The sequence below is a fragment of the Bos indicus genome, chromosome 2 (genome assembly GCF_029378745.1).
Source record: "Bos indicus isolate NIAB-ARS_2022 breed Sahiwal x Tharparkar chromosome 2, NIAB-ARS_B.indTharparkar_mat_pri_1.0, whole genome shotgun sequence".
Lineage (NCBI taxonomy): Eukaryota > Metazoa > Chordata > Mammalia > Artiodactyla > Bovidae > Bos > Bos indicus.
Genome location: NC_091761.1, coordinates 13,574,478 through 13,594,493, shown reverse-complemented (window position 1 = coordinate 13,594,493; position 20,016 = coordinate 13,574,478). Strand labels below are relative to the sequence as shown.

The 20,016-nt window shown below is 36.6% G+C and overlaps 1 protein-coding gene across 4 annotated transcripts in view; it reads right to left on the bottom strand.

The window, feature by feature from the left end:
• NCKAP1 (NCK associated protein 1) overlaps positions 1 to 20,016 on the bottom strand; it is a 105,750-nt gene that overhangs the window by 25,774 nt on the left and 59,960 nt on the right. For all 4 annotated transcript variants that reach the window (XM_070802611.1, XM_070802606.1, XM_070802616.1 and 1 more), the window contains 8 exons: positions 13,698 to 13,843; positions 11,668 to 11,800; positions 8,955 to 9,074; positions 8,171 to 8,310; positions 7,546 to 7,677; positions 4,359 to 4,577; positions 4,042 to 4,172; positions 3,706 to 3,803 (listed from right to left, as the gene is read on the bottom strand). In XM_070802611.1, the coding sequence (XP_070658712.1) occupies positions 3,706 to 3,803; positions 4,042 to 4,172; positions 4,359 to 4,577; positions 7,546 to 7,677; positions 8,171 to 8,310; positions 8,955 to 9,074; positions 11,668 to 11,800; positions 13,698 to 13,843 (1,119 nt within the window). The remainder of the gene's footprint in view (positions 1 to 3,705; positions 3,804 to 4,041; positions 4,173 to 4,358; positions 4,578 to 7,545; positions 7,678 to 8,170; positions 8,311 to 8,954; positions 9,075 to 11,667; positions 11,801 to 13,697; positions 13,844 to 20,016) is intronic.

The window sequence follows — 20,016 nt, the reverse complement described above, 5'->3', positions numbered from 1 at the left end:
TGTATGGAAAATCTCTGCACCTTCTGTTCAATTTTGCTGTGAACATAAAATGTTCTAAAAATAAAGTCTATCTTATAAAAGGTCCATCTAGTCAAAGCTATGGTTTTTCCAGGAGTTATGTATGGAAGTGAGAGTTGGACCATAAAGAAGGCTGAGCACTGAAGAACTGATGCTTTCGAACTGTGGTGCTGGAGAAGACTCTTGAGAGTCCCGCGGACTGCAAAGAGATCAAACCAGTCCATCCTAAAGGAGATCACCCTGAAAATATACACTGGAAGGACTGATGCTGAAGCTGAAGCTCCAAACTTTGGCCACCTGATATGAAGAATCGACTCACTGGAAAAGACCCTGATGCTGGGAAAGACTGAAGGCAGGAGGAGAAGGGGTGAGATGTTGAGATGGCATCACCGACACAATGGACATGAGTTTGCGTAAACTCTGGGAGATAGTGAAGGACAGCGAAGCCTGGCGTGCTGCAGTTCATGGGGTCGCAAGGAGATAGACACAACTTAGTGACTGAACAACAACCTTGTAAAAAAACACAGATGTGGAAGCCATGGTTCAAGTTACTGTAGGAAAACAAAAGAGGGGAGTGAAGGGGAGGGGGGAGGAAGGAGGAGGAAGAAGGGTTAAGAGAAAGGGAAAAAAAAAAGGTATCTGATTCCAAGTTGAAAACAGCATGGTATTATAGCTACATAAAGTGCTGATGCTACACATTATCTAGTAAGTACAGTGTCCAGGGTAAGTAAGTGCACTCTCACTAATCAGATCTGTAGTTGAAGTTGAAGTTTATTCTCAGTTCTAGGCATTATTCTCTATAAGCAACACCAACAAGAGAATTTGTGACAGAAGAGAGTGAGACTAGAAGAGAAATGCAATATATTAAAAACTGCTTTAAACATGTGAAGGGTCATCTTATTACAGGCAGTCTCTACCTCTTGAGGTAACAGTAAGGGCCAATCAAAAATTACTATTTAGATATGAAAGTGAAAGTGAAGTCGCTCAGTTTTGTCCAACTCTTTGCAACCCCATAGACTGTAGCCTACCAGGCTCCTCCGTCCATGGGATTTTCCAGACAAGAGTACTGGAGTGGGGTGCCACTGCCTTCTCCAGGGGATCTTCCCCACCCAGGGATTGAACCCAGGTCTCCCTCATTGTAGGCAGATGCTTTACCAGCTGAGCCACCAGGGAAGTTTAGATATAAACATAAATAGAAATATAGAGTAATTGATGAGATTGCCTCATTTTCAAGATCAACTCACCCACCTAGAAAAATGTATGTTTCTGCACTAGCTAAGAGTAGGTTAGGTGATTGCTAAGATCTCTTTCATGTTTTGAGACAGTGGAGCACAGTACTAGTATAAGCTCTGGAGTCAGGGCGACTCTATATATAGATCAAATTTATTTAGTTATATATTAAGCATGTCAGCTTGGACAAGTTAATCTTTCTTGGTTTTACTTTTCTAATCTATAAAATAGGGACAATACCAGTTTTAAGGATTTAAAGGAGTTAATAAAATACATGTAAAGAGCTTAGAAAAGTCCTAGAATACAGTAAAAAATCAGGAAAGCTACCTGTTTTTATTTTTGAACCCAACAAATATTTACCAAGCACCTCTATCTGCTGGACATTAATTTAGCACCAAGGTTTTAAGAGAGTTTTTAATTAAGTTTTTATTCTAGTGAAAGTGACATAAGATGCATGACATGAAAGGTCACAAATAAAGCTAGATTAAAAGAACAGAAAGTAATGGTTGCTATTTTTAAAAGTGTGGTCAAGAAAGGATATTCTGATAACTGAAAAATATATGAATGTTACATAGATACATAGATACATAAGACAGTATCTCAGGGAACAGTACTTTGAGATGACACAACAGCAAGTAGGCCAGCTGGGATGAAGAGTGAAAAAATGTGAGAAAAAGTGGAAGGCCAGATCCTCTTGGCACCTGACAACACTGTTAAGGACATCAGATGCCTTCAACTCTCACAGGTATGTATAGGCCAATTTTTATTATCACATCATACTGCTTAACCTGCCACATTAAATGGCAGAGAAACAATAAAAACACTAACAGTTCTGGAAGTGTCTGAAACAAACAACAGTTAGCAAAAGCTAAATAACTGGACCATAATTCTGCAATGATCTCATCCTGAGAGGAGCAGAAGAAAGTAGACTGGGATGACAGATGTGCTGCCAGAGAACAGGAGGATGGAAAAGAGATCATGAATTTACAGAGGGATTAGTCTAATAAGTAAGAATTACACTGTTTGTAAAGCAAGCAAAGCACCAAAACTAGAAGTGCAATGTTTGTGTATTTAAAACTATATAAGGTATGATATCTGTGCATTTAAAATCCACATTATAAAATAACTAAAGGCTGATTTCTAGCCAAGAATTGCAGATCTTTCTTTTAAAGAAGTGAGAGGATAATGACATGATGAATACTAAAATATTTACTCAGTTCTTATTGTAAGTCAGGGACTATGCTGAGTACCTAAGCAGCTGAAACTTATCACTTAAAGTGATTCTCAACCCAAAGTCAAAGCTCTTAAGTGACAGGACCAAAATCCATGATAGCCTGACTTGAAAGATTGCGTTCTTAACCACTGAGTAATACTGCCTCTCCTTTTAGTTATACTGAGTCTTGCTCTCTACTCACTCAGCAAAACATTAATCTTGCAGGAATTGACTTCACCTGTCTATTTGCCCAATTTTCAGTAAATCAGATGACCTCATTTAGACTTCTCGGGTGCTACACCTGAAATGCCAGCTACTTATTAATCCTATACACCATATTCTTAAGTAATTTAAAATAGAAGGCACAAGTAACCACCAAAAAACTTTCACAAAGAAAAAGCCGTATTTTTAAACGTGTCTTTCCTATTTTGTCTGTAAATTCAAAAATTTTGGTGGCACAAATTTAAATTCTTTAAAAAACTAGATAGCTGTTCCATAGACTCATTCAGTATAAACCACTTTAGCCCTGAGATCTTTTTACAAGACTTCTAGAATTACTTAAAACATTGCTTCAGCTCTTTCACATGTTTATTAAAATGCTATGCACATTTTTCATCCAGTTTAAAAGGCACAAGATAATTTAAAAGACTGGCTAATAATAATAATAAAAAAACAAACAAACAGTGGGAGGTGGGAGGGAAGTTCAAGAGGGAGGGGACAAAGGTATACCTATGAATGATTCATGTTGATGTGTGGCAGAAACCAACACAGTATTATAAAGCAATTATCCTCCAATTAAAAATAAATAAGTTTTTAAAAAGCAAAAAAAAAACAATAAACCTAACAATGTTTATATTGGAATCTGTGGAAAGTAATACATTCAAACTACAAATTTAAACAGATGACTGGCTGGAACTTTGAACATGGTTATTGGAAGAAAGGCATCACAATACAACAGAATGAAGACGACTAACAGTCAAGAAATTTGAGTTTCAGTCTCCTTTAGCCAGTCAATTCACCTCTCTAGGCTTTCTGCTTTATCATTTGTAAAACAGAAGCAAATGAAGATGCTACTGAAAGAACTTGCTAGCTCTGTAATTTTGCATAATTTATAAATTTCATATAAATTCATATAGTTTCATTTCATGACAACTTTATGTCAGGTTAAAATAATTAACACTCTAGGTTTGTTTGTTCACATTTTTGAAATATTTTAAAGCTCAAATCAATAAAAACTGTATTACCTTAAGTTCAGCAACTTGTGATGAAATATGCCACATAAGACTTTCACTTAGGAACTTCATACCATATGGGCCAAGCAGCTCCGATAATGATCTCATTTCTGAAAGGAAATGGAATTAATTTTATACTTTGACCAAAAAAAAAAAATTTAAGAAGCAAATTATTAATTGAAAACTCTAAGAAAAGTCTCTAGAATAAGAAAGAACATAAAGGCCTAGGTAAGTCTAAAATTAATTTTTGATTATCCATATAATTGAATGAAAATAGTCATAATGGAATCAAAACCCAAAAGAATCAAGGTTTCTTCATTCTCTAAAATATGCCAGAGTATTATTCACCTGATATGTCAGAATATTCCTCTGCATTAAATGTTAATTCATTTTCCGTAGGTAAGTTCACAAATGCTTTCATTGCAGGGAAATAAGCTATATGACCATTGCTGACTTGTCTTAACAAAGTTTCCAAATACCTAAGGAGAAGAGTAAATTTGCAACTGGAGAATTTAATTAAAAATTTATTAAGGTATACATTACTGCATATAATTTTAAAGTTAACTAATAACATGAACAAGCATTAATCCATTTAAAATACTTTTGTAAGTCATTCATTACAAAGAAACTTTTTATCATTCCAAATTTCTGAATATGTTTCTTACCAATTTGTGTACAGACTTGTAATGGTTGGTTCTCCATGACTGTCTAAATGTTGTGTTTGTTGAAGAAGAACATTATTAAATACTCTTGTAATATCAATTTGCACATAGTTTTCTATTGACTGGAGTACAGTCATGTATGCTCTTACACTTGTTAGAAGCTCTGATGGTTTTGCAATTTCCTGTGTGGCTTGATTATACATAGTCATTCCAACAATTGACCTGGAGCGGGGATGGTAGAAAAAATTAAAAAGCTCTAATTCTTGTATTTCTGTAAATAGGCCATTCAATCTACAATTCATGAAATTACTACTATCATTAACTTCCAAAGCAACAACTTTAAAAAAGAATATACCTAGTAGACATACAGGAATGAAATGGGGATGCAAGTGATTAAAAAAATACTAAGGGCATCAGCAATAAAAATGATTTAAGAAGAAAGAGGGTTTTAAATATTCCTTTAACATGATATGTGGTCTCCAGCAAGTAAATGGACTATTCAAGTCTACAGCTTGAATTCCTTTAGCACTGTTACACACCAGTAGTTTTTAGGTCTTAAATATATTACCTACAGTCTTCATATTTAATAACCCTGCTATGCAGTTATCACCATCATTTCATAGAGGAAAGAACAAACCTGAGGTGCAGAACTCAAGTAAACTGATCAAGGTCACTTTGGAAGTGCATGCATGCGTGTGTGCCAAGTCGCTTCAGTTGTGTCTGCCTCTTTGCCACCCTATGGACAGCAGCCCGCCAGGCTCCTCTGTCCGTGGGATTCTCCAGGCAAGAATACTGGAAGTGGGTTGCCATGCTCTCCTCCAGGGGATCTTCCTGACCCCAGGGTCCGAACCTGTGTTTCCTGTGGTTCCTTCATTGCAGGTGGATTCTTTACTGCTGAGCTACCAGGGAAACCCTAAAATTCCCTAATCATTAGATTTATAAAGATCTTAGACTTGAATCTGTAAGGATAAATTCATAAAGACAACAGACAAACCCCATGACTAGTAACAGTCCCAGAAGAACAACTCAAGATGAAAACTGCTGTCCTTGTACACAGCCACTAAGTCTTTACGATTGTGTGCAAGTGATCAGCAAAAATCAATCAACTAATACTCACAAGCTATTTGTTCTGGCATAAAAATATTTCCCAGGTAAACAAGTATACAGCCTTGCCTTGAACCTGATCACTAAGTAGATGTTTGATAAAAAGAACATCTGCTTCTCTGTGGATTAACGGACCAACTGTTTACAGAAGGAAAACAAGGGAGCTGTAAACTGAACCCTACCTTCCATACAACACTGTACCAATCCACCGAGCCGAGAGTGCTAAGTATCAGAAGCGTAATGTCCTATGGTCTAAATGCTGAAGCAGTTTTGGTTTCACTGTCAGGATGCCTTCCTTACTAAAGAAGAGCAAGAGACTCTGCTCAACACCAGACTGATGCTCAACACCAAGCAACTGATGACTTGACACTCAATTTACTGCCTATTTACATATTCTATTTTCTTCTATAGTTGTTGCAGCTCTGAGTTTTATACAGTTTTATTATTACTCATATTTCTTCACACAATATTACACATAAGGCACAAATACTTGTTAGTGACCACAACCTTTAGCCAAACCTTTTGAAAGTCCTTTGGCAAAATTTCTTTCATAAATTGCTCTAAGGCCTTTAAGAAAAATGTATTGAATCAATCAATATTGTCTTTAATAAATAAATGTGTAACTTTAGAAAAAAGCTGAAGCAACATTTACAAAATTTCTGACTTGTTACATAAAATATCAAGAAACATAACTTATTAAACTAATTAGAATTGAGTGCCTCACGGGTCTAGAATTCTATTGGCATAACAGCATACTTTGGAGTTCACAAGAGTTTCGTGTTCATCCAACCCTGAGGTTTTCACACATTTGACTGTGACCTGCTATACGATATGTGTCTAACATCACCAACTCAGTACACACAAATATATACCTAACTGAAAAGTTCTGTGAAACAATATTTCTACTTACTACATGCAATGCACTGAGTTTTTCCCCTATTTCTGCTTCCTTCTTTCCTTTCCTCCCTTTTTTCTTTCTTTAAATGTTCACTACAACTTTCTAAACTGATTCCATGATCCTACTGGGCTGCCACCTGCCAGCTGACGTATACCAATTTGCTCCAATCTTCTCCTTTTTCTTAGCATATTAAAAAGCAGAGACACTGCTTTGCCAACAAAGGTCCACATAGTCAAAGATATGGTTTTTCCAGTAGTCATGTATGGATGTGAGAGTTGGACCATAAAGAAGGTTGAAAGTGAAAATCGCTCAGTCATGTCCGACTCTTTGCAATCCCATAGACTATACAGTCCATGGAATTCTCCAGGCCAGAATACTGGAGTGAGTAGCAGTTCCCTTCTCCAGGGGATCTTCCCAACCCAGGGATCGAACCCAGGTCTCCCGCACTGCAAGCGGATTCTTTACCAGCTGAGCCATAAAGGAAGCAAAGAGGGCTAAGCGCCAAAGAATTGATGCTTTTGAACTGCAGTGCTGGAGAAGACTCTTGAGAGTCCTTGGACTGCAAGGAGATCAAACCAGTCAATCCTGAAAGAAATCAACCCTGAATATTCACTGGAAGGACTGATGCTAGAGCTGAAGCTCAAGAAGCTCTAATACTTTGGCCACCTAATGTGAAGAGCTGACTCATTAGACAAGACCTTGACACTGGTAAAGACTGAAGGCAGGAGGAGAAGGGGACGACAAAGGATGAGATGGTTGGATGACATCACCGTCTCAATGGATGAGAGTTTGAGCAAGCTCAGAGAGTTTGGTGATGGACAGGGAAGCCTGGTGTGCTACATTCCATGGGGTCGCAAAGATTTGGACACGACTGAGCGACTGAAATGAACTGAACTGAACTGTCCTTTTTCTTACAGGGAAGTTAAGGCTCACAAAGATTAACTAGCCTCTCCGGTGTTACAACGAGTTAATAAGTGTGGGATAAGACTGGGTAATTTAAGTAATTCCCAGTTCACTATTCTTCATACTTACCAGTTATTTTTTTCATACTACAATTTTACTAATTTATATACCATTTCTACTAATGCTTTCCCTCATAAAAGTAAAGACTGCATAGATATGAAGAATAAATTAAAAAAACTCATTAATCTAATCAACAAACAAAAAACAGTTTATATTCTTTCTTACTTAGTAAAGCGGATTTCCAGATGAGAAGTCAAATATTCTCGTGGGGTAAAGGTATGTTCCCAAACCACCATGTTTGGTACATAATTTATAGAGAAACACAACTCGGAAAGTGCAGTGTGCAACTTATCAAGGCTGAAAAACATTAATAAACAGTAAAGAAAAAAATTAACATCTCATAATAGCAATATGAAATTAATTTCATATCAGAATAGTAATGGCAAAATTCAACTTTTCCTCTCTTAAACTGACATGTTCAATATATAACAAGATGCCAAAATAGTGTCAGACATCTAATTTCAAATAAACTGAAAATTACAGATTGCTTATAGTATACCCCCTCCAAATTTTTAGACAGATTCTTGGCCTTCAATATTCAACATATTAAAAAAATGACATCTATTACATGTATTTTCTTCAAAAATCCAAAATAAGTACTTTTGGATTAAATAAGCACTAACTGGCTAATCAAGTTCACAAATGTCAAAAAACATTAACAACTGGGAAATGAAGAATTTACAATTACTAGCATTTCCTCAGTACTAATGCCATACAAAAATGGAAAAACAAAAACCAAAAAACCTCTTCTACCTGTAACAAAAAGATACAGTAATAGTGGATGGCTTACTTGGTCACGACCAGCCTGTTTTTCCTCATGCTTTCAACTCCTGGTTTTTCCCTTTCAGGTTCCCCTTTCTTACCAGTCTGTTTCTTTGACTTCTTATTCACTGCTTGACTGATGGTTTTGGCACAATGCTTGGGCAATAACTAAATTTAAAAATAAATGAAATCATACATACCAATTACTCCGAAAACATTAACTACTGAAACAAACCTTAGCTAAACCCAGACTATGCGGCAAATATACTAGCACTAAGAACAGAGGTAATAAGTGAGACGCAGCATTTACCTAGCCAGCTTGGAGAGCCCATTCAGCTTGGAAAACACAGAAACAGGGAAATCTTGTGTGAAGAGACATTTCATAGAGGTAGTTATATCAAAGCTACAGTTCAAGGACAAATTAAAAAAATACCAGGCAGCGAGGAATAACATTTTACTGAAAGGAAAATGGCCTATGAAGACCAAAACTATGATAGAACACAATGTGCTCTGAACCTCATCAGAATGACTCAGTAGTGGAGCATAAAATGCTGGGGAGAGATGTTCAAGCTACCTTGGGAAGGGACTTGAATGCCAAGCTAGAGGCTGGATTTTAAACCATAACCCTAAAGACAGTGGGACATTTCTTAAAAACCTAACAACAGAGCTTCATAATAAGAGGTAATGAGATTTACTGAGAATTTGAGGATAAGATTAAAAACGGGAAAAAAAAAAAAAAAACCCAGCTAAGAGATGGTTTTCTTGCCTTCAAGACAATTTTCCCATCTGTAAGGAAACATTTAAATTATTACCTGGTCACTAAGAGTACACTGTTCTGTGCAAATATCAGTGATGAGATTTCGAGCTTGTTTGGCCATTTCATCAAGGAACATATTACATAAGGAAAGACTGCGATCTCCAATATGATGTCTCTGTTAAAGAAAAATAGTAACAAAAACAATAAAAATTATAACAAAGTAATTTGAATTAACAAATCTAGACAAACCTAGAAAGCATATTAAAAAGCAGAGACATTACTTTGCCAACAAAGGTCCATCTAGTCAAAGCTATGGTTTTTCCAGCAGGCATGTATGGATGTGAGAGTTGGACCATAAAAAAAGCTGAGTGCCAAAGAACTGATGCTTTTGAACTGTGGTGTTGGAAAAGACCTTGAGAGTCCAGTCAGTCCTAAAGGAAATCAGTCCTGAATATTCACTGGAAGGACTGATGCTGAAGCTGAAACTCCAATCCTTTGGCCACCTGATGCAAAGAACTGACTCACTGGAAAAGATCCTGATGCTGCGTAAGACTGAAGGCAGGAGAAGGGGACAACAGAGGATGAGATGGTTGGATGGCATCATGGACTCGATGGACATGAGTTTGAGCAAGCTCCGGGAGTTGGTGATGGATAGGGAAGCCTGACGTGCTGCAGTCCATGCAGTCACAAAGAGTCGGACACAACTGAGCGACTGAACTAATTTGAATTAAAAGTTTTTAAATAAACATAGAAAATAAGGTTCAAGTCTATCCTACATAAGAAGTGAAGATGGGAGATGTTATAGATCTCTTTTATCTCTTATAAAAACTAACCTACCATAGACATTTGGATTTTGTTTAACCAAATTCCAACTCCTGAAAGATAATACATCCCTTCTTCCTGAAAAAAAGGACTTGAACTAGCATTGCTTCAAACTTACTAATTTATTTAAAATGCAGATCTGACTTCACTACTTCTCTTCAATGGCTCAAAAATGCTGAGACTGGAAAGCAAAACAACTAGAGTATAACTCGGGCTCTGTGCTGCGAACAGGATAATGGCAGATGCAGAGACCACATAGGAGGCAGTAACAATCATCCAGGCAAAAGATAATGGGGCTTCTTCAAAGGTAAGAAGAGGCAGGAGTCTGAATACTTATGTAAGAGTAGAGCCAAAAACAGAAAAGGTTTCAAGTTGGGGTAGATGTGGAAAAATTAATGATTCTATTCTGGACATGTTACACTTCAGATGGCTAAAAATACCTAGGTTGCAGTACAGAGAAAATCTAACTTGAAAGGAAAGATCTGGGCTGCAGATATAGATTTAGGAGCCACTAGCATAAACAAGGGAGAAGGCAATGGCACCCCACTCCAGTGCTCTTGCCTGGAAAATCCCATGGACGGAGCAGCCTGGTAGGCTGCAGTCCATGGGGTCGCTGAGGGTCAGACACGACTGAGCGACTTCCCTTTCACTTTTCACTTTCATGCATTGGAGAAGGAAATGGCAACCCACTCCAGTACTCTTGCCTGGAGAATCCCAGGGACGGGGGAGCCTGGTGGGCTGCCGTCTATAGGGTCGCAGAGAGTCGGACACAACTGAAGCAACTTAGCAGTAACAATTCGTAAAGATAATAATAATGCTACTGCTCTTTGTAAGTTTCTTTTCTATAAGTTCTGTAGTTCTAAGTAAAAGGATTCAACACTAAGCTATTTTTTTTTTTGAGGGGTGCAGAAATTTATTAGAATCCAAGACATGTCCTTTGGGGTTTATACATGTCATAATCATTTATTTTTCATTTCTTATATGATATTATACATGTTTCAATGCCATTCTCCCAAATCATCCCACCCTCTCCCTCCTGCAGAGTCCAAAAGACTGTTCTATACATCTGTCTCTCTTTTGCTCTCTCACATACAGGGTTATCGTTACCGTCTTTCTAAATTCCATATATATGCATTAGTATACTGTATTGGTGTTTTTCTTTCTGGCTTACTTCACTCTGTATAATAGGCTCCAGTTTCATCCACCTCATTAATACTACTTAATTTTAATATATACTTACTATACTCACTAAGAGTTATTTTTCTTCTTGGACGATTAGAAGAAATACTGAGAGTACATTTTTGATAGATACTTGGTATGTGCAAAACTACAGAGTACTTTAATTACTCAGTAACTGTGTGTGCCAGTATGTGAATTCTTACAAACACCGGCAAATCTCAATTTTACTTACTGTATCTATTATATTAACAAGTCAGTGAAATTCTTCTTTGAAATGCTTATATTTAGCCAGCAATGTCTCCATTCAATTTGCAAGTATTTTCAATGAGCATTTCAGAGAAAACTAAGCATATAAAAATCACTCATTATACGTAACTTTACCATAATATTAATGCCTGACTCACTATTTATTTTAATAAAGGTTAATTTCAAGTGGCTTTATGCCTGGGAAATCCCATGGACAGAGAAGCCTGACGGGCCACAGTCAATGGGGTATCAAAAGAATCAGACACGACTGAAGGACTAAATAACAAGTGATTTTGTGATGTGTTCTTAGAAACATGTATCTGTATTTATCCAATCATTTAAATAAATATTACATCATATGCCTAATCAAGCATTCTTCTGACTCTGCACAGAGATACATTAGGTGGGCAAGTAGGTTAGGTAATTATGACTTTGTGAGTCTTTGTGAAATTTGGTCAGCTGTATGCTTGGAGTAGCTTATTCTGCATACTATATTAATCCCAATACTACTCTGAAATTACCTCTTCTGGACACAGTTCATGTGTGCAACTCATAAAATGAGTGCAAAGTAGTGGAAATGCAATTGAGTATCTTGATTGAGAGGGTAACTCCAAACACTGCTGAAACATCTTCTCAAAAGCACGACTATAAAAACTATAAGGAAACAAATTAAAAATCAGAATCATAATTTTTATAGTTAGTTTAATTTGATTCAAGTAAATGAAAATTACCAACTGTAGCATTTATTCTCGTAGGAAAAGTTATTTTTCCAAAGAGTTCTCTTACATATTAATAACCATTTCAGAGTTATAAAATATTATTTCTATAACATTAACGCATTTAAAAATAAAAGTTAAAGAGAAAATAAACCATATCTATGGCATTTGAATATATACCACTCGAACCTTACAGCATCAAAAGTCATCAAAGCTGAGTCACTATCAATTGTAAGAAATACCATTATTTTATGTACCACTAAGAAAAATACTGTCAATTAAACAATAATACACCATCAACTTTAAATTATTACCAGATTGAAGAGATGTTAAATCTAAAAGAGTATGAGGTGATAAAATATAGATTTAATACACTTCGAATAATAAAACAAACAGAAGTAGTAAACATGTCTTTATTTTGGATGTGACAAAGTAAGAATGTGGTTAAGACCAAGTATGAATATAAATTAATTAAATGACTGAAAATTTGCAAGTTTTAAACATTATTCAAAGTGCCTTATTTCCAGGAAAGAGAAGAGGAATTTATTTTTTTCTTTTTGAAGTTAATTTATTTGGCTGTACTGGTTCTTAGCTGCAGCACGCAGGATCTCTGGTCTTCAATGCAGTATGTGGGATCTAGTTCCCTGGCCAGGGATAGAACCTGGGTCCCCTGCACTGGGGGTACGCAGTCCTAACCAATTGACAACCAAAGAAGTCCCCAGAAGAGGAATTTCTAATTGCTGTATCCTTCTTTTACAATATACAGCTCAAAAATACCTAAACATAAAATGTTACATTTTCTTTTCAAGGTAGCCTCTGGGTCAGACAATAGGATAGGGTTCCAAATCTTAAAACTCTTACAAACTTGTTACATAATAACTATATTTCCTGAGTTCCTTTAAGAGATCCTTATGTCTTCCCTGCCAAGTAATTTGGATTTTTTCTGCAAAACTGCTAATTAAAGCCCCACTACAAACTGCAAAAATCAGGGTTTTTTTTTTTTTTTTTTTTTGGTTTTCTCCCCAAAACAAAATTATTCACAAGCTTTTCATAATGACATCTATTCAATACAGAGAAACTACTACCATTATCCACTGAGAGTATTTCAGCATTTTAGAATTAAAGGAACCTACCTACCACACTATTCTCATCAGCTTCCCTAAAGGAAAAAAGATCAAGAAGCAGAAACAGAGTGGACACTGTACAGCTTTGAAATCAGAATACTTAAGTTTGAGTCCTGACACCACTGTTTATTAATTTTATCACAATCAAGTTCACTTATTCATTGAAATACTTATTAAGCACTTACTCTGTTAAGACACTAAGGAAACAAAAACTTGACCTCCTTCAAGAACCACATAATGTGGGGAGAAAAGGAGGAGCTGCAGACTACTAAGAATAACAAAAGAACTTATAACAGAAGCAAAGGAGAGTGGAGCACAGTGGAGGGGACTGTCACCACATTATCACAATATTAATATCTAACAATACTACAGAGGGAAACCACGTGGTATTTAATTGCCAACATTTGCTCTAGTTGACCCCAGTCCAAATTTTTTTTCCTTTAATGACACAATTTGAAGCGATTGTTTTTCACTTCTTCAAAGAAAGCATAAAAAACAAATTCACATCAGTAAAAGGTGCTCCTATAGAGAATTAAAAACAGACATAAAACCCCAACATAGTAAACTTCACTACTGGCAGGTTGTTCTCTATTCCCTTGATTCTTAGAATCTCTTAGTAAACTGTCTTAAGCACCACACTAACGTAATCAAGAAACACATCTTTGGATAATAAAAATTTCAAATTCTAATTTAAAGAAAATTACAACATACCAAAATATGGACAGATCTGATGTTTCCACCAACATTTCCACCAAGGAATCTACCATTTTTGTGTGAAAAATTATTGTATTCATCATCTTTCCAAGTTCTCTGTGATCTGAAAGGCTAAGTGAAGCCTTAGAGACACTAGTATATGCCTGAAAAAGTAAAGAAAGAAACAAATGTAGTTTAGGTAATGACTTCAGGTATAGACCAAGTCTATAGGAAAAAAGAAAAAATACCCACTATTGAAGAATATTTAAAGTTTATTAAGAACATCATCTTTTAAAAACTGTCTACCGTGATTCAAACTTAAAATTCCTATCAAGAATTTCTTTATTACAGTAAACTGAAATACTATTCTTAAAACAGAATCTAATACATGGGTCATTCAGCTTGAACTCCTAAAGCAAGTGAAGCTACATATCAAAGATACAAAACAATGAATTGTCACATGGTGTCCCTACCAAGAGAAGTTTTCGACTTAGTTCAAGATAAAACACATATTCAAAACAGTAAGATGAAACTTAAGTACTGCACATGTTGACTCAGGAAGGTTTTTGATTATACTGAATCATTAAAAACTGGAGAGCATAACACACCGTACTAATTGACGAACTCTAGAGAAGCCTTCTGAAGGTGGTAAAATTAGTGTTAAGTTGATAAAAAAGGCGACAGGTCTTAACCAAAACCATCAGGACAGGTTGTGAGGGAAAGAAATTCCACTAAGAGGTACCAACGCACTGAAAACAAAACCTGCCCTTGGGTGGTGGACATTTCACAAGCAAGGAAAACAATACGAGGGATGCCTACAGAATAAACATCATATATCATGCTGAAGAATTTGAACTTTTTGATAAATCACCAAAGAGTCTGTGTGATGGATAATAACTGCTTAGAAAGATTGTTCTATGCTGAGGTGGAAACAGAGAGGAGTGGAGAGGGAACAGGAGGCAGAGCTTCTTAGGAGGCAGTGGTGGTAACAATCCGGACAGGATAATGAGATGGTCCAGGGTGGTAAAGCTCAAAAGTGTTTAATCAGGGGAATGACTAGACATGGTAGGCAACACAAGAATTATGGTTGATGACCACGGTCCTGGCTTTTGGGAGGCATTCTTTCATGAATCTCACGTGTACTTACACACCTTGCTGGATACGCCAAGAAAGCACAGCCCAGACCACTCACTATCTCAGCCATTTCTCCAGGCCTTACAGCTACCAAACTTGAGAAAGAAAGTAATGTGTCCCTCTGGAACAAAGAGCAAATATGCTTCCTGTTGATGATGAAACAGAGGGTTCCTCAAACTCAGTCCTCCTTAGCTTAAGACGTGCCCAATGCATACACAGCATTCATCTGGGTCTCTCTGCACTACCCCCAAAAGACATGAAAGCAAGGGAAAAATAATGTATATATCTGGATGCTCATGGCACTTCCTGTGCAGTGAATTAAGTTCTCTGTCTCTAATCCAGGAGCCCCATGTCTTCTGCTAGTACCCATGAAACAGTAAAAGACTAAACAATTATTGCCTTTTAAGTAAGATAAAAATCAAATCTCAGTCTCTCCAGTGGGAAAAGGTCACTACACAGATGAGGTTACCATTCACTAAGGCAGGCGCATCACAAAGCAGAGCTCTATAATTTGATGTTTGTGTCTTCTACCAGAAAAAGGGAGAAAATGAAGAATGTGATGGCAATACAGTAATGGCAAGATGTATTCTGGACATTCATCACAAACTAAGTCTAACGGAAGTATAATTTACCTTTCATCAGTTTTAAAGTACAAAGAGGAACCAGTAGTGGCCATGAGTTCAATAAAGACTTCCACTAGCTGAGAATAATTTTAAAAATTCTGAATTAAAGTACTGTGAAAATAAATTCAGATGAAATGGATGGTGACAAAATGAGACAATTTAATTAAAAACTCATTTGAAATGCTTGACAACAGTGGAAGAAGAAACACGTCATTTAAAAAAAAAAAAAAAACTGGTTTAAATAAAAGTCTAAAATATGAACTACCCAAGTAAATTAGAAGGCAAAGAGAATCAGTGACTGAAGATACTTAAGAGACTAATGGAACAAACAGCAGAATGAGATCCTAATTTAGGAAGAGAAAAAATGGCAGAGAATACATGTAGAGAGGGAGAACTCTTCTTTTAAGACTCCAAAGACCCCAGTGACGGTAACAAAGCGTACTATCACATTCCCTTAAAGGCTTATTCTTCTAGCCCTGCCCTACTCAAGAAGTGATACAGAGCTCTACATCTCTCTCTGGCCATACACTTACACCTAGTAACTCTTATCCTTCTACCAGATCACTGATCAAACTCAGATCATTCATATATTTTGTGAAGATATTTTTCTTCCTGTAGTAATATTTTACATTAAGAAGGCTCTTTTCTTGCCCTTTCCTGTGTAAATGATTCTCCTACTCCAACTTGACCCATCTTTCAATGCGTGGGTAACAAGCTGTTTTCTCTACAAAGCCATTACTAGTAATTCCACTTGAAAAAACAACTTTCTCCTTCCTAAGAAAACTGTAATTAATTGATAATCATACTCTGTCACTGTACTGATAATCATACTCTGTCATTCTAACTTAAGCTTTTAAACCATTTAATTTTCCCTATCTTTTATGCCTTGTCTCCAAAGCCAGATGTATAAAATATCCAAATGAGGATTATACTCAACTATGTAAGTTGTCAGTATTTTATCTCCCACATCCTGTAGCCTAGTCTGTGATCTTGAAACCCTAACAGTTGACTTGCTGTTAGTCATCTATGCAAACATCCTAGTTTCTGGACACTGCCTTCTACCTTGCATTTGTGTCCTCTTTTCCTAGTTAAGGCTTAGTTTTATGTCCCATTACTTTCATCCTTGGTATGTTTTGACCTATTCTCACTATAAAGTGAGAGTCTAATACACAACAGAAAGGAGTTGAGTGACTATTTGTCCTAATCATGGTTGAGAGCAATGCTATGCATTGAACTGTCATTCCCAAAAAGATATGTTGAAAGCATAATCCTTAATACTTCAGAATGTAACTTTATTTGGAAGTAGGGTCTTAACAGACATAAGTTAAAATTAGATCATTAAAATGGACTCTAATCCAGTATGAACAGTGTCTTTATAAAAAGAAGACATTTGGACAAAGAGATAAACAAAGAAGGAAGATGATGTGAAGAGAGAGAGCGATGTCATTAGAGCATTCTATCTATAGGCCACGGGAAAACAAAACATTCTCACAAAGGGATATATCAACTCTATACCCCTAATGCTCACTCTAAAGCTTCAAACATTGCTGTATGACTGCAATAGACAACGGTAAAATTCTCAAGTGAATTTTTCAAATGAGTAAGTCTAATAATTCTGGAAGTATTCAATAAGGGTTATTTGAAAGTCATCTAAATCTGTAAAATTCTCTGAACATAAATGTTGGTTTAGGAACTCCCACAAACTGAGAGTAAGAGGCTGAAAACAGTTCAAACTTTGTGACGATGACTTTCAAATTTTTTAATGTGTATGTATCCTTTGGCACAGTAATTCTATTTTCAGTCATTTAATAAGCATGACTTACATACTGTTTCGTGTTTTTTTTTGAACAAGAAAATGTTAATTTCTAAACTTTATTTTTAACTAGAAGAAAATAATGTATAATATATCTCAAGTATCTCAAGTATTCTTCCCTGATCTCCCACTAATCAGCTCTGCGATTTCAGGGAAGTTACTTAAAACATTACTAATTATCAACTCATATCTGTTACAATGGCTATTATAAAAAAGGTAATATATAAAGACAGTTGGTGAAGATGTGGAGAAAAGGAAATCTTGTTTATCAATGGTGGGAACGGAAATGGGTGCAGCCACTGTGGAAAACAGTACAGAGGTTCCTCAAAAACTATGAACAGAACTACCATATGCTCCAGCAATTCCACATCTGGTATTCATCTGAAGAAAAGGAAAACACTAACGCAAAAAGACATCTATATCCCTTTGTTCATTGCAGCATTATTTACAATAGTCACAACATGGAAACTACCCAAGCGTCCACTGATGGATGAATGAATAAAAAAATTATGGGGTACACACACACACACACACACACACACACACACACACACACACACATAACTAGAAATATTATTCAGCCATGAAAAGAGAAAGGAAATCTTGCTATTTGTGACAATATAGATGGGCCTTGAAGGTATTGTGCCTAATGAAAGAAGTCAGAGAAAGGCAAATATCATATGATCTCTCACTTACATGTGGAATCTAAAATGACAAAAACAAACCAAAATGAACAGAAGAGAAATCCAAACTCACATATACAGACAACAGATTGGTGTTTCCCAGAGGCAGGGAGTCAGGGGTAGATGAAATGGGTACAGCAGTCGTAAGATACAAACCTCCAGTTACAAAATAAATATATGCATCCTGAAGAGCAAAGTCAAATGGGCCTTAGGAAGCATTACTATGAACAAAGCTAGTGGACCTGATGGAATTCCAGCTGAGCTATTTCAAATCCTAAAAGATGATGCTGTGAAAGTGCCGCACTCAATATGCCAGCAAATTTGGAATACTCAGCAATGGCCACAGGACTGGAAAAGGTCAGTTTTCATTCCAATACCAAAGAATGTTCAAACTACTGCATAATTGTACTCATTTCACACACTAGCAAGGTCATGCTCAAAATCCTCCAAGCTAGGCTTCAACAGTACTTAAATCAATGTACAAGCTCAATTTAGAAAAGGCGGAGGAGCCAGAGATCAAAGTGCCAACATCTGCTGGATCACAGAAAAAGCAAGAGAATTCCAGGAAAACATCCACTTCTGCTTTATTGACTATGCCAAAGCCTTTGACTGTGTGGATCACAACAAACTGTGGAAAATTCTTCAAGAGATGGGACTACCAAACCACCTTACCTGCCACCTGAGAAACCTGTATGTAGGTCAAGAAGCAACAGTTAGAACCAGACATGGAACAACAGACTGGTTCCAAATTGGGAAAGGAGTACCTCAAGGCTATACATTGTCACCCTGCTTATTTAACTTATATGCAGACTACATCATGCGAAATGCTAGGCTGGATTGAACCACAAGCTGGAATCAGGATTGCGGGGAGAAATATCAATAACCTCAGAAATGCAGATAACACCAACCTTATGGCAAAAAGCAAAAATGAACTAAAGAGCTTCTTCATGAACGTGAATGAGGACAGTGAAAAACCTGGCTTAAAATTTAACATTCAATAAACTAAGATCATGGTATCCAGTCCCATCACTTCATGGCAAATAGACAGGGAAACAATGGAAGCAGTGAGGGACTTTATTATTTTGGGCTCCAAAATCACTGCAGATGGTGACTGAAGCCATGAAATTAAAAGATGCTTACTCCTTGGAAGAAAAGCTAGACAGCCTATTAAAAAGAAGAGACATTACTTTGTTGACAAAAATCCATCTAGTCAAAGCTATGGTTTTTCCAGTAGTCATGTACAGATGTGATGAGTTGGACCAGAAAGAAGGCTGAGAACTGAAGAATTGACGCTTACAATCTGTGCTATTGGAGAAGATTCTTGACAGTCCCTTGGACTGCAAGGAAATCGAACCCAGTCAATGCTAAAGGAAATCAACCCTGAATATTCATTTGAAGGACTTACGCTGAAGCTTCAATACTTTGGCCACCGGATGCAAAGAGCTGACACACTGGAAAAGATCCTGATGCTGGGAAAGATTGAAGGCAGGAGGAAAAGGGGATGACAGAGGATGAGACGGTGGGATGGCATCACCGATTCAATGGACATGAGTTTGAGCAAGCTTTAGGAGATGGTGAAGGACAGGGAAGCCCGGTTTGCTGCAACAGCAAAGTGTTGGACACAACTGAGCAACTGAACAACATGGGCTTCCCTGTTATGATAAAGACACTACCTGCAATGCAGGAGACTGGGGTTCAATTCTTGGGTCAGGAAAATCCCTTGGAAAAGACAATGGCTATCCACTCCAATATTCTTGCCTGGAAAATCCCACGGACAGAGGAGCCTGTTGGACTGCAGTCCATGTCGGGCATAACTGAGTGACTAACACTTTCATTGTCTTTCATGTGATATATAGGATGGTGACTATAATTATAATTAATAACACTGTATTATATATTTGAAAATTGTAAAGCGAGTAAATCTTAAAAATTCTCATCACAAGAAAAAAATAAACTTGTAACTACATATGGTGATGAATATTTACTAGATTTATTGTTGATCATTTCAAAATACACATATATACTGAAATCATTGCTGCATACCTGAAACTAACATAATGTTAAATGTCAATAATATCTCCATT